Source organism: Alosa alosa, chromosome 6, assembly GCF_017589495.1.
Source record: "Alosa alosa isolate M-15738 ecotype Scorff River chromosome 6, AALO_Geno_1.1, whole genome shotgun sequence".
In the NCBI taxonomy this organism is placed as follows: domain Eukaryota; kingdom Metazoa; phylum Chordata; class Actinopteri; order Clupeiformes; family Clupeidae; genus Alosa; species Alosa alosa.
The window spans coordinates 9,787,408-9,802,701 of NC_063194.1; the positions used below are offsets into that span (position 1 = coordinate 9,787,408).

General features: G+C 45.6%; 1 protein-coding gene across 2 annotated transcripts in view; it reads right to left on the reverse strand.

The window, feature by feature from the left end:
• Positions 1–669: 669 nt before the first annotated feature.
• The window catches only part of deptor (DEP domain containing MTOR-interacting protein), a 31,414-nt gene continuing 16,789 nt past the window's right edge, over positions 670–15,294 (reverse strand). For both annotated transcript variants that reach the window (XM_048246660.1, XM_048246659.1), the window contains 4 exons: positions 13,420–13,557; positions 6,028–6,098; positions 3,840–3,944; positions 670–851 (listed from right to left, as the gene is read on the reverse strand). In XM_048246660.1, coding sequence (XP_048102617.1) covers positions 723–851; positions 3,840–3,944; positions 6,028–6,098; positions 13,420–13,557 — 443 coding nt within the window. In that variant the 3' untranslated portion in view covers positions 670–722. The remainder of the gene's footprint in view (positions 852–3,839; positions 3,945–6,027; positions 6,099–13,419; positions 13,558–15,294) is intronic.

Below are 15,294 nucleotides of genomic sequence, written 5' to 3' on the forward strand. Positions count from 1 at the left end.
CGAAGTTTGAATGGTAGGCCTAAAGCTGTGACGTGCAGAGGATATTTCAGAACTATTAATGTGGACAGCTCCCCTTAAGAGCATCTTAAGAGAAGTGCACGCGCGTTCACGCTACGAGCATATTCGGGAAACAGTCGGAAAAAACAAACGAACGATCGTAAGATGAATCGTAGAAAACCCTCTGAAGAGCGTGTCTCCGTTGTTATCGGGAAACTGGGCCCAGGTGATGAGATTTTGCTGAAAATGACTGATGGGGTTTATAACGACATGTGGTCAGCAGCACTGTCCCAAACGACACTGACGTCCGTTGGAATCGAAATATACAAAATGGTTGGTGTCCTTCTGAGGAATTAGGAAGCCTTGAGTGTCCAGGGACAAAGGCTCTCCTTGGGCATGTTCCTGTGTTCAGTGCAGAGGGGTTTAAATGAGTGTCGCACACAAATAATGTGTCCTCTCTACACTGAGGAGAGCCAGTCAGCTTTCATCTCCCCTCGATCTCATTTCAGGCCCTCAGCCTGAGGAAGAGGAGTGAGGAGCTGCAGACACAAGAGGGAGGAGGAGAGGAGGAGGAGGAGGAGTGGGAGGAGGAGGAGGAGGAGGAGTGGGAGGAGGGTGTCTGTCAGGAGACCAGCGGGACACAGACAGACACCAGTCTTGCTTCACTCTGGGGGTTGCTGCTCTGGCTAAGGGCTCTGCTGAGAGGCGTAAGGGTGGTCAGCCAATCAGAAGTTCAGGTCCTCCATCACCTCCATGACGATGGTCCTCGGCCCGGTCAGGATGAGGTTGCTGACGGTTCGGTAGTCCAGAGAGAGGACGTTCAGGCCATTCACAGACACCACAAAGTGACGGACCTGTGGAGGAACAGAGTATAAGTATAAGTATATGTATACTCTTTTGATCCCGTGAGGGAAATTTGGTCTCTGCATTTATCCCAATCCGTGAATTAGTGAAACACACTCAGCACACAGTGAACACACAGTGAGGTGAAGCACACACTAATCCCGCTAACCAGTAGGCCCCGGCTGCCCCATAAGAGAGAAGGGGCAGAGACTTCAACATCATAAAGCACGCAGGACTTCTAAACAATTTATCGGTAAAGGGTACATGCTTCTCTATCGGTTCAGAAGGGCAGGAGAACTGTTCACAAGTTTTCATTTCAAACCTATTTTTCCAACATTGTTACTATTTTGCTTATTTTTGGAGTACACTGTGATCCACCACCAAGTCTTAGATAGAAATATTTGTTTTGCTTATATTTGTTAAGGTTACACAACACAAAGGATGAAGCAAGATATACTGTGTTGTATGGAAATCTCAGATATCCAACAAAACCACCAAAGATTACATAAGTTCAAACAAGGCCCCATCATGCCACATATATGAAGGCAATCTCAAAAAGCTGGCGCTGAGAGAAATCCAAACACTCCTGGTGATTACATTCAAATTCTTGCCTCCAATTTAAATGCTATTCTTGGCCTGTGCCCAAAGGTCTCAGTAACAGAGGTGATGACACTGTGCAAAGGAGACGAAGTGAGAGAATGAGAGAGAGAGAGATTTATTTTCCCCTCTGAATCCGATATCTTCCCTCGCTCCCATCTCTGCTGGCTGCCGAGCCGAAACAGTCTGGACCACAACTGCTAAGACAACACGGGAGACACGCGAGCCGCCCGGAGCGCTGCTGGGGCTGGAGGTGTTGCTCTGTCCAGCCCACCTGGCGCTCAGCTGGCCGGGCCAGGGCAGGGCAGGGTCAGGGCTGATTGCTGGGGCTGTTTTCTCAGCCAGCAGGGCAGAGGCGCAGGATTACACTACAGTCATTACTGACCTCTTGTGCCTGTAAACTACAGTGCTGGCTCGGCTCTCAGCGCCATCACTTAGTAGAGCCGCACTGTGCTGACCGGCAAACTGTAAAACCACAGCTGTTGCTTTCCAACATCCTCACGTTTTAATATTCCGCCAGGACTTCACACATTTTGTACTTTGAACATAATCTTTTTTATAAAAAATGTGCTTTGTTTTCATTTGACTTTACCATTTACCATTTCAGTGGTCGGCCCTAATTCTGTGCTCAAACTGCTAATACACTATGTCATTTCATTGTTGATGATGATTTAACTAATTGCCCCACCCTGCTACCAGCTGCCCCAGCTGACTCTCTGAGGGGGAAATGATAGAAGCGTGCCTGAGTGGAACAGCTGTCATCCTTTACATTATATGTCTCTCAGCACAGTGGCTTCATAATGATCTCAGTGCAGACAACAGCCTGCTAAACAGCCGCTTTCCTTTGTTCTGTGGACAGCACTGGGCACGTCAAATATTCCCACCGCAGGCCTTTGGCACTTTGGACAGAGTTCAATATCCTTCACAACAGGAAAGCGGCGTCACATTGGTTAGATCCACGAAGGCGAGGACAGGACACACTGTGCCATTGCAGAGGAATAGGAACAGGACGATTTAGAAACGTAGGAACATTTTACATAATTCTGCAGGTGGTGTGTGTGCATGCTCAATTCAGAATGAGATTTGTGCCCCCAAAAGATCACCGCGGTGCGCTAGCACGCTCATTTCCTGTCTGCAGTGCCAGTGCTGAGGGGTCATGGGGAGGATAGCATTCATTATTGAAGTCTGTGCGTGCTGTGCATACAAAGCCGCTCATTACTGCCCACCACCAGCAGAGGGAGCAGCAGGATACACCCTCGCCCTCTCTCTCTCTTCTCTCCATCTGCTCTCTCTCTCTCTCTTCCTGTCTCTCTGCTTCCCTCTCTTCATCAGCTCTCTCTCTCTTGCTTTCCTCTCTCTGTCTCTTTCTCTCCCCCTCACTCACACACACACACACACACACACACACACACACACACACACACGTATCAGCTGGCAGTGTCTTTAAATAGCAGAAGTATGTTTTTCCTCCTTTGAGCAGAGCAGAGCAGAGTATAGTGGAGAGGAGAGGTTTGAAGGCAGCCATCAGTGGGGCTTATGTAAGGCGGATTCATAAACAGAGGTGGAGGTGGGGGGATGGGCAGTGGACACGATTACATAAGACCAGTGGTCCGTTATGGTCATCAGCTGTGGCCTACTCTGTCAAGCAGACACTGAAACAGGTCATTCTTAAGAGAGGGGATGAGGACCACACATAGTCTCAATCTCCCTTGCCGTTACTCTCCGGCTCCCCCCCTTTCACACACGCTTAGGCACGCATGCATGCACGCACACACACACTCTCTTTCTCTGTCTGATGACACACACACACACATATACGCATACACACACACACACACACACACACACACACACACACTACGTACCAACATGCACACACACACACACACACACGCACACACACACACACTCACTCTTCCTCTCTTTCTATCTCATAGACACACACACACACACACACACACAGAAAACTATCTCACTATGACACAAGAGCTGCTTGTTTTGCTTATTACAGCTGCACCCTTGAGTGGCAGCGCCTCACTCTAGTTTCCAATCCACAATAAACAACCGGTCAGCAGCACATGACAGAATGTAACGTCTAATGAACAGAGAGGACCCCAAAAAAGGGGAACTGACCCATCATTCGTCAGGACCAATAGCCCACAACTTCCTCAACTCCAACATGTGTTTGGGGTCTGTTATGTTCCAAACACTTTCAAAGCACTTTCAGTATGTAATGTATCTATTTATTCATACATTTATTTGACACACCTTCATCCACACAAGCACACACAAGACTACATCACAAGCAAATGACATTCAAATTCAAAGTGTTCAGCGTTTGTGTATTTCCAGTTGTAATGTCCAGTTATGTTGCTTGGGTCGAGTGTGTAAAATCTCAGTACCTTCATGCCGGCAGCGGCGGCCGGCCCACCGGGGTCCACAGCCTGGATGTGGCAGGGCTTACTGCCCCGCACCACGAAGCCCCAGCCCACAGCATCCCCCACTATCTGCAGGGCAGAACCAGATCACAGCAGCAGGTTAAACACACAGACTTTCAGGTGATCTAGAACACAGCAGCAGGTTAAACACACAGACTTTCAGGTGATCTAGAACACAGCAGCAGGTTAAACACACAGACACACACAGACTTTCAGGTGATCTAGAACAGTGGTTCTTAAACTGGGGGTCGCCAAAAGAGAAGACATTTTCTGCCTTTGCTTACAATGCCCATCTCTCAACATTTCGAGACCAAATTCCACCAATTAGAGAGAAGGGGATCGCGAGACTTGGCCCATGTTTTTTGGGGGGTTGCCAGACAAAAAGTTTAAGAACCATTAATCTAGAACATAGCAGCAGGTTAAACACACAAACACACACAGGCTTTCAGATGATCATGGTGTTCAAAAAGAGAACTCTAAAGTTACAAGGCACTCTGGTACACAGTGATTAAATTACAACATAACACAAACCACATACAGTACCACAAACAACAGTAGGGGAAAAACCAAACTATGTTATTTCATAAGAGGAAATGTTCTTCAAACTGGCGAGAGTCATGGATGGTTATGCAACAGTCCGTCTCCACATCAAACTAAACATTTAAACATTTCCCAAGACAACAACTCCTCTCTGGCGAGGCCTTAATCTCATTACAGCTGGGCGCTACCTCGGGACAAACACTGAATTCTGTCCTACAGTATGTGTCTGACTACAGTATTGTTTCCTGATTCACATCTCTGTGATTAGCGTCCTCTCGCCCACGCTCTGGTGTCCGGTCACTGCACGCTGCTCAAGGGTCTCGTGACCTGGCATCTGTCCACCCAGCGACACTGCAGTTGTCCTCAGTGCCATCATAAATTGCTTACTAGTAATAGGTATGGTACAACCATGGGCTCTTGGCCAATCTGGGCACTATTTGGACGACATCCAGAGTCGGTGTTTGCAAGTGCCCTCCCAGCACATCAATTAAGGCCACTGGGAATCAGATGCCACATAACTTAGATACGGAAAACTACTGGCTCTGGCTCGCTAGGCCTCTCACTATAACCATTGAAAATCTCCACTAAAAACCACCATTTCACAATTGAACGCCTCTAAATAGTTCAGTATCTATACTTCTAACCAGAGTCGCCATCACACTAGCTTTTTGAGGATTGCTACTGCATCTAATATGGGAATCTTTGAGGTACACTCTGAAAATATGTACAGTATTTTTTTTTCTTTGCTTCTGCCTGCCTCTCTGTGCAAGCAAGGAACATGTTGTTTACATGAAAACTTACATGAGTAAACTGAAAAGGGGGAAAAAAATCAACAGGAAGTGGCTCTGGTCTATTTTCAGCTGGCAATTCGTACTTTTCCGTTAAATTATTCACCAGAAGCCGAAAGCTGATATGTGGTTAAGAGTCTTCATATGTATGTGTGTGTGTGTACATGCATGTGTATGTGCGTGACTGTGAGGCAATGTGAGTTTGAAGTAGCACACTCGATGTGGGCATGTGTGCTAAGGCATGGTACTGTGTGTGTGTGTGGATGCATGTGTGCTAAGGCATGGTACTGTGTGTGTGTGTGGATGCATGTGTGCTAAGGCATGGTACTGTGTGTGTGTGTGTGGATGCATGTGTGCTAAGGCATGGTACTGTGTGTGTGTGAATGCATGTGTGCTAAGGCATGGTACTGTGTGTGTGTGGATGCATGTGTGCTAAGGCATGGTACTGTGTGTGTGTGGATGCATGTGTGCTAAGGCATGGTGCTGTGTGTGTGTGTGGATGCATGTGTGCTAAGGCATGGTGCTGTGTGTGTCTGGATGCATGTGTGCTAAGGCATGGTACTGTGTGTGTGTGTGTGGATGCATGTGTGCTAAGGCATGGTACTGTGTGTGTGTGTGGATGCATGTGTGCTAAGGCATGGTGCTGTGTGTGTGTCTCAAAAGAAAAGCCTGTGTGTGTGTGTGTTTGTGTATGTATGTATGTATGTATGTATGTATGTATGTGTGTGTGTGTGTGTGTGTGTGTGTGTGTGTGTGTGTGTATGTTTCTGTATGTAAGTGTGTGTGTGTGTGTTTGTGTGTGTGTAGAGAGAGAGGAGACCCACTGTGAATGTCTTCTTTATGTATGGCCCTCCAGGGGTTTGCAGCTCCTCTGGGTTCACTTGTCGTTTCAGTACTGCAAGGAAAGAGACCATAGATGTGAGTGACTGCACATGCACATAAACACACACACACACACACACACACACACACACAATATACATCAGCCTTGCTAAGGGCCAACACAGATACAGTCACAGTCACACTACTATGCATTCACACAATTCAACTGAGTCACGCGCCAAAGCTCCCCTTCCAGACTGCAACTACTGTAAACAGCACACTGTTTGTGTTTACGGGAATGCTGCCGCACCGTGACCACGAGGAATATCTCTGAATGAGGACCCCCCAGGAACTATTACGTAGGACTTTGTGCTTAATCTTTTCTAGGCTGTAGAAAGAAAGCAGAAGAGAAAGAAGACTCATGCTCTCTTCTCCATACTTATGAGCTGAATGGGGAAGAGGCAAGCGGTCAGTCCTGACCTCTGATCTGACCGTGTCAGTCACTCAAAGCCATGAAGTCTGACGAAGTTTATCCATTTATGCACACTGTTGTGTGTGTGTGTGTGTACTGTATGTGTGTGTGTGTACTGTGTGTGTGTGTGTGTGTGTGTGTGTGTGTGTGTGTATGATGCAGAGTTGTGGTGCTGTTTCCTCTTTGGTATGACTGAAGCTTTAACAGATAGCACAGCTACTTGGTTTAGCTTCAGTGTCAAAGGAGCCTGAAAGGGCAGAAAAGCATGACGAAGACCATTTACAGTCTTGTTCAGATCAGATGTGCCTGTGTCAATGGAAAAGGCTGTAAATGAAGGGTGGGAGGACAACCCTGTAACCTCACTGTGAAAAATCACCACCACCACCACCATTACCACTACCAACAACCAAAGTTCACTTACACCAGTGATCCCCAAACTACGGCCCACGGCCCGGATACGGCCCGCCACCTCATTTTGGGTGGCCCCCCAAAACATGACCGTGGTATATAGCGTCTGCCCCGCATGGGAGTATGACATCGTCAAACTATAACCTCCGTAATTTCCCCCATTCATTCTCTATAGCGAGTCTTAACAGTACACATGTAATACTCTTTTTGTCCACTGGTGGTTGTTTTGGCGCTGTTTCGCGTTTTCCATCGAAAACGGAATGAAGTGTAGGCCTACTTGCAAACAATGTAAGAGGCCTATGCTGACTGTATCAGTGCTCAAAGTATTCTAAAAGGTTATCAATTAATTGCTAATAACTAACTAACTTCTATTCAAGTCATATTTCTGGGACTTTCTCATCAGGTGAGTGAAAGTGGTCATTTCAGATGTTTTTGCCAGCACTTCATAAAACTCTCATAGTTTGAGAACTTTAAATTATTTGTAGGATATTGCTTGTTTACAATTTGAGCTGTGTATGCAAAGACAGAGTTCAGAGTTCACATTTTGAATATTTCATTTGAGCTACATTTTACACTGATATGGCATGATGGCAATATAAACACAGCTAGCAATGGTATTAAATTACAGTAGCCTATGATTAAATGTAATGGAATATTCAACTAAGGTAGACTGTTCACAGCACTAAGCTATTTATGGTTACTGATATACTCCGAGTCTCTGGACCTCTCTTAGAGCCAGGCATTTTGAGCTGGCCCTCGGAAGAAAAAGTTTGGGGACCACTGACTTACACCACAGTCAACTTCCTGCATGTTTCTTCGCTCGGAATTTTAATTGGCATAGCACTTAAATTGACGGACAGTGGAAAAGACAGACACTTATTCATGTGTCTACTGCTCAAGGTGGACAAACACGTGTGTACAGATGGGTTTTTGTGTCTATACAACTTTACCATCTCTACTCTCCCCATCCAAACATGTCTTTCTGTCCTTTATTAAATATAACTGACGGTACATCTCAATCCTCCTCTTAGTAAGAGAAGAAGGCCAAAAGTTTGGTCATCGTAAGCGGCACAAAAGAGGTCTTATGTTACACTCAGGCATTTACAGTAATGTGTGGTTTGTTTTCCTGCGGGGGCGGGAGTCCTGAAAGAGAGTGATGATTGGTAGAAATAAAGAGCCAATGAAAAGCTTTCCTCCTAAACTAATACATCTGAACAAGATGACAGCTTCTCTTTACAAACTGAAACGTATGCAATCATCCATAGCATTCTCTTGTACCTCACAAACTGTTAAGAGGTCTTCTAAAGAGCATGGCCGCTAAAGACCTTCATGCATTCAGCAAGACTCTAAAGTAAACTACTGAACAAAAAGCTTGACAAATTCAGGGTTCCCCTTTGATGCAGACTCCAAATTACGTGCAGCATATGTAGTGCCTCATTACTGCTTTAGTTGCATGTTTCAGAAGAAGCCATTGCCATGGCTGCCGCATGCTTTCATTTCTGTGGTCGCTCTCTCTCTCTCTCTTTCTCTCTCTCTCTCTCTTTGTGTCTCTGTGTGAGTGCATGTGTCTGTGTGTCTCTGTGTGCATACATGTGTGTGTGTGTTTGTGTGTGTGTGTGTGTGTGTGTGTGTGTGTGTGTGTGTGTGCGTGAACTGCTCCTCTGTCCCAGTGACAGACTGCTCTCTGGCTCTTCTCCCCTGCCTGTCCCGCAGGGGGAACTGAGTGTCCCTGCCAGCTATCTCTCTCTCTCTCTCTCTCTCTCTCTCTCTCTCTCTCACTCTCACTCTCTTTCTCACACTCACACACACACACACACACACACACACACACACACACACACGCACACACACACGCACACACACACAGACAGAGAGAGAGAGAGAGTGTGAGAGGGATAGAGTTGCTTGGGGTTGGGTCATAGAGTTTGCATGCAGTTCAACTCCCCTCATCTCAACCCTCTCTGTGGGTCAGGGTGCGGCTGGGCTCTCCTCCCTGCTTCTCTCTTTCTCAGTCACGCCTAGATAGAAATTGCCCAACAATATTTGAAAAACCTGTTTTTCCTTTGGTAGGATTTGCTGAAATTGCTTTAAAAAAAATACAGTGGAAAAACTTTCTGAAAAGTATTTTAAGTACGTGTTTCATCAAGCATACAGCAGACATACTTACATAGTGCGGTTATAGCCGATAGAGGGCCGCGAAGCGAATACAGAAGTTCTGTTCACCCTATAACGAGTTGATGAACCACTGAAACAATTTTGGAAACATTATTTTAAGGTACAAAAAACTCTTTGGTGTTGCTTTAAGGCCCATTCACACCAAGAACAATAACGATAACGATAACTATAACCATAACCATAACAATAGAAGTGTTCACACTGAACAACGATAAACAAAGTCTCTCCTTGTGCTAATGAATGTGACGGTTAAAATTCGATGGGTTCTGATTGGTTATTCGTTTTTTATCGTTTTGAAGGGTCTCTTTGAATCGCTCTGAAAGTGATCCCCAACGATATCGTTCTTCATGTCGTTATCGTTATAGTTAATGTGAAAACGTCGTCATTCATATTAACAAGAATGATATTTATTTATAGTTATCGTTCTTGGTGTGAATGGGCCTTTACACTGGACGTCTACACCAATGCAGAATCCCTTGTGAATTCTAAATCACAGCAGTAATTATTTATATAAGTTTTCATGATTTTTTTATAGAATACCAAAAAATACATGGCATATGTTTCAAACGGACAGTTCGCTTTTCTTCTGTATGCAGCTATATAGTGCTGCAAATGGATTATCCCATAATGGCGATTAATATTTCATATAGTATTAGGGCTGCTGCCAGATGCACGGAGGTGCAGTGGAAACCGGCATGCAGTGTTTCTGTGTCTGCCGCTGTCAGGTGCCTCAGAATGTCTAACGGAGAGAGGCTGCACATGTGGGAATTGGGGAGGGGATTTTTTTTCAGTCCTGGATTTTACGCCGCAATGTCTTGGCTGCTCCAGCGGATCAAGAGGAGAGAGAGTGGGGTTTATGGGAACAGCGATGACCGTCTCCCATACGGATTACTGTCATCGGGTTGGAGCCAGTCTGTGGGAGCAGAGCCAGGTGGAGGGGAGGGGAGGGGAGGGGAGAGTGCAGAGAGGCAGGCCAGCCTCAGAGCCTCACTTCCTGTCCTCTTGCACTCTTTCCCAGCAGAGCTCAGGACGCCTCTATCAGGATTGTGCATAATTCGAATTGCAATTCTGCTTCCTGTTTGCTACCTCAATTGAAATGCAAGTGAAATTCAAGAATTGAATTGGAATTTAGGAGCCAGTTTCAATTCAATTCTGGAATTTTGCACAAGCCTGGCCTCTATATGTAAGGGATAATGGACGACACCACGTTCGAGTATCAGATAAATAATGCACGTTCGAGGTGGTAATGTGGCCTGCATTAGCACCTCAAACGTGCATTATTTTCATTATACTCAAGCGCTGTGTCGTCCATTATCTCCTACATATCTGACTTCACGTCTCTCTCTCTTGTTCACTGTCACTATTCTTGACATCGCGGCCTCTTCCAGTTTGGGACAACTCGGTGAAAACAAATGCAACAACTGGTGAAAACAAAATGCACGGATAACTGAAGTGAATTTAAATAAGAATATTTGGCCATTTAGTCGGGTCACTTTTCCTACGACCCCCGCTGGTAGTTTGTAGGGGTACTCAGTAAATCCAGCCGTCGTCAACTTCAGAATAGTTCTAGGGCATTTTCAGTGAACAAAGGACACTAATTCAGTGGTCCCCAAACTACGGCCCGCCACCTCATTTTGGGTGGCCCCCCAAAACATGACCATGGTATATAGCATCTGCCCCGCATGGGAGTATGACATCGTCAAACTATAACCTCCGTAATTTCCCCCATTCATTCTCTATAGCGAGTCTTAACAGTACACGTGTAATACTCTTTTTGTCCACTGGTGGTTGTTTTGGCGCTGTTTCGCATTTGCCATCGAAAAAACGGAATGAAATGTAGGCCTACTTGCAAACAATGTAAGAGGCCTATGCTGACTGTATCAGTGCTCAAAGTATTCTAAAAGTTTATCAATTAATTGCTAATAACTAACTAACTTCTATTCAAGTCATATTTCTGGGACTTTCTGGGATAATTAATTCTATTTTTTATCCACTCGTTCATACAAATTCACAATTCAAAAAGTTTTCATCAGGTGAGTGAAAGTGGTCATTTCAGATGTTTTTGCCAGCACTTCATAAAACTCTCATAGTTTGAGAACTTTAAATTATTTGTAGGATATTGCTTGTTCACAATTTGAGCTGTGTATGCAAAGACACAGAGTTCAGAGTTCACATTTTGAATATTTCATTTGAGCTACATTTTACACTGATATGCTAGCAATGGTATTAAATTACAGTAGCCTATGATTAAATGTAATGGAATATTCAACTAAGGTAGACTGTTCACAGCACTAAGCTATTTATGGTTACTGACATACTCCGAGTCTCTGGCCCTCTCTTAGAGCCAGGCATTTTGAGCTGGCCCTCGGAAGAAAAAGTTTGGGGACCACTGCTCTAATTCAATATTACGTATAATTTTGCATTTCAAATTTCAATTGGTTATCCTTTTTCAAGCAGTTTTTCTTTTTTCAAATTCGATTATTTTATAATATATGATATATAATATGATATATTATCTTAATGCTTAGCACTAAAAGCAAAAGATTTTTATAGCATACTGTATAGGGAGTAGAGTCACCTTTTTTCTGTGCACAGGAACTCTGTGACACGGAGCTGATACGAAAGCTGGATGATCACACAAGAATAAAGATAATGAAAGATAAAGGCTTGTAATATATGTAGGCATGCTTGTTACTGGCGCTGTACTTAGAGAGGCCTAAGATCCAGATGGGAGTATTTAAGACTGAGGGGCCAGCTGTGCTATGCAAAAACCCTCTTAACGTTTAAACTGAAGTTTCAGCCAAGGAGCGTGGGAGGATGAGGCCTCCAGTTTCCTGCCTCTGCACACACACACACACACATGTACACACATGCACGCACACACACACGCACACCCACACGCACGCACGCACACTCACACGTACACACACACGTACACACACACACACACACACACACACACACACAGATAAAAAGCACGACGGCCCTAATAATTCTGTGTCTCTAGCTCCTAAGCAGCTGATAAGTGCACGCAGTGGTTCTCACAGGCTCTCTGGGTCGGTTTCATGTCCAGAATGGCGAGATGTAAACGAAGTGAGCGAGAGAACCCAGTCAGAAGCAGGCTGCCTGTGCACACACTCGCGTGTGATTGGTGGACTGGAGAGGAGTTGAGCATTAGTGCAGATTGGCAGAAGAAAGGGAGGTATGAAATATGATTCTGAGAGAGGAAGACTTTGATCTGTTTCTGTGTAAGGAGTGACTCAGCTTGGCTCATGACACACACACACACATACACTTATCGTAGCGCTTGACCTTCCCTGACGAGTTTAGCTTTGGGATTTTTTCAGGCAAAATCACTGCACACTGCATGTCTGAACATGAATGTGGCTGTGCATGTGAAGGGTTCAGATGCAAAAGCCTCTAAATGCCACCTATGTCAAAAATGAGATAAAGATGGTGAGGGGATGCTCTCCACACATAGTATACGCTAATCAAATAATTTAACTTCTAAACCCACTACATACCACTCTCTTCCTGGTCTGAAATATCGATTTATAGGCAAAAACCTATAGGAGCCTGAATTTAAATGCTCATTTAAAAGAAAAGTGGTCAGACGGATTTAGAGGGTTTTGCATCTGAACTCTTCATGTATACTTTGTGCTGTTGTGTAATTTGCGTCAATCTGTATCCTTTTGTTCATGTGTGTGTGTGTGTGTGTGTGTTAGGGTGGTTCACAATATAATGGTATAAGTAAAAGTTTTCCAAATTTTGCAAGATCGCATTTTGCCTTGTTCCTATTGACATTTTGAACATCTGTACCAAAAATTGAGCCAATAGGACGCCAGTAAAGGGTGGCACACTTTTTTACAATTGCTCAACCTAAGAATGCATAACTTTCGCAGGAACCAGAAAGGGGGGAAGGGGGGACCTCACTAACCACCACCAATGGTAGTGAGCTGAGCATCAAAAAATGCCAGGGCGACGAGTTCTTCTGACGGGTACCACAAATGTCGTCCAATGCTCTTCAATGCAGCATCTGCAATGGTTTTATTCGGATACCAAAACATCATGTATTGTCTGTGTGTCAATATTGTGAAAAAGTGTGCCACCCCTAAATGTGCAGCAATTGACTCCATTTTTGGTACAGATACTTGGAACAAGACAAAACGCGATCTGGCAAAATTTGGTGAAAAATAATTTTGTGAACCTCCCTAGTGTGTGTGTGTGTGTGTGTGTGTGTGTGTGGGTGTGCGTGCGTGCGTGCGTGCGTGCGTGTGTGTGTGCTCCTGTGTGTGTGTGTGTGTGTGTGTGTGTGTGTGTGTGTGTGTTACGCACTCACCAGACTTGGGGTTGCAGAGCACAGGCGGGCTGCTGCTGAGGGTGGGGCTGCTGCTGTAGTAACCGCTGCTGCCACAGCTGCTGCTCATGCTGCTGCGCCGCACCGCCGACACCACCCGGATCTCCTTAGTGGGACTCACTGCAGGGATGGAGAGAGCGCGCGCGCAAGAGAGAGAGAGAGAGAGAGAGAGAGAGAGAGAGAGAGAGAGAGAAGGGGGAGAGAGCGAGAGAGAGAGAGAAGGGGGAGAGAGAGAGGACTCAGGGAGAAAGAGAGATGGAGGGAAAGCAGGAGGAGAGAGAGAGAGAGAGAGAGAGGAAGGGAGAGCAGGGGGGTGAGAGAAAGAAAGAGAGACACAACACCTGCTTTAGAGTCTCACTCCTGCAGCCATAAACAGGCCTGAAGAACCACAGTTACTGAGTCTGCCTTAAAGGAACACACCAAGGTTGTGGGAAATGAGCTTATTGGCTCTCTACCACAGTTAGATAAGAGGATACCACTTCAGTGTCATAAATATGAACAGGTGTAAAAACAGGTGCAAAAACATGTGCAAAAACAGGTGCAAACCTCATTGCCACTCAGAACCATATCTGAGACAATCTGTGGAGAGTGATTCAAATGAGCAACATAAAACTGCCATCTATATTTTCTGTTTGCACAAACAAGGTATACATATGAGGGCTACACAGTCAAAGTGAAACCGTAAATAAATGTGTTTAATCGCTTCAATTCCCCTGAGGTATAACACTACACAGCGCACCAAACTGTTATTCTGTCCCAGTCATCCAAGGTTGTTGGAACAGGGAGCCCAGGCTGCTACAAATTAAAAGCCTGTACATTCTTGCTGTGCAGAGACAGAGCAGAGGACACCAGACGCGACGCCCGCCTGCCCACATCTGCTCCCTAACTCGCCTAACATCAACAAACACGGGCGCAAGAATGCCCCCGCCACCACAGCGCCCCGACTACAAGAATGCAAACAAGTGTGGCGGACAAAACAAGTGGTAACAGCCTGCTGCATCCTGCTGTGGTCGGGCAGCACGGAGCGGTGCGCAGACAAGAGAGAGGGGAGCGGCCAGCCCAAACTCGAGAGAGAAGTTTGGACAGGAGTAGCACTGGGCCAGTCACTGCACTCTGAAGAGCTTCCATTGATATGCTACAATGCTCAAAGGAGGTTAGACGGACTGACCAAACTCAAGAGAGAAGTTTGGACAGGAGTAGCACAGGGCCAGTCACTGCACTCTGAAGAGCTTCCATCGATATGCAACAATGCTCAAAGGAGGTTGGATGGATTGACCAATGGGCAAATACTTTCTAGTGATCCATCAACAATGAAGCAATAAAGCAATCTCTATTGTTTCTACAATACTGTTTCAAGGAATCTGGCTATATGATTTGGTAGAGCATGCTTCATATCACTAATGGGGGTTTCAAACATGTTCTTGTGCTGCATTTGTGCAGTGTAACTTTGACAAAGGACAGAGAGCCTTCTCTGCTGTACAAAGTTCAGCGAGTCACTCAGCCACTCTGCTGCGTGTGCTCCCTGACACAGCTCTCTTTGGGGATACTGGGGATGCTGTGTTCTGACCTCACCCCCAAACGGGGCGCTCTGCTCCTCTCCTCTCCGAGAGGCCATTTGGCAGGAGGGGAGTGGGATTAAGATCCTCTGCGAATTCCCGCGTACCTCTCCCACTGACCGCATGTGGCCACAGTGTTAATATGAGGTGTGCGGACTTGCGCCATCGCACATTAACACTGGCGCAGACCTCACCACTCACACTCACACTCAGTTCGCCTGAACTGAGCACAGCATTCACCACTGGCTCCCTGTTGGTAGCAACATATTTCATCTCCATGAAAAAGAACATTGTGTAACTT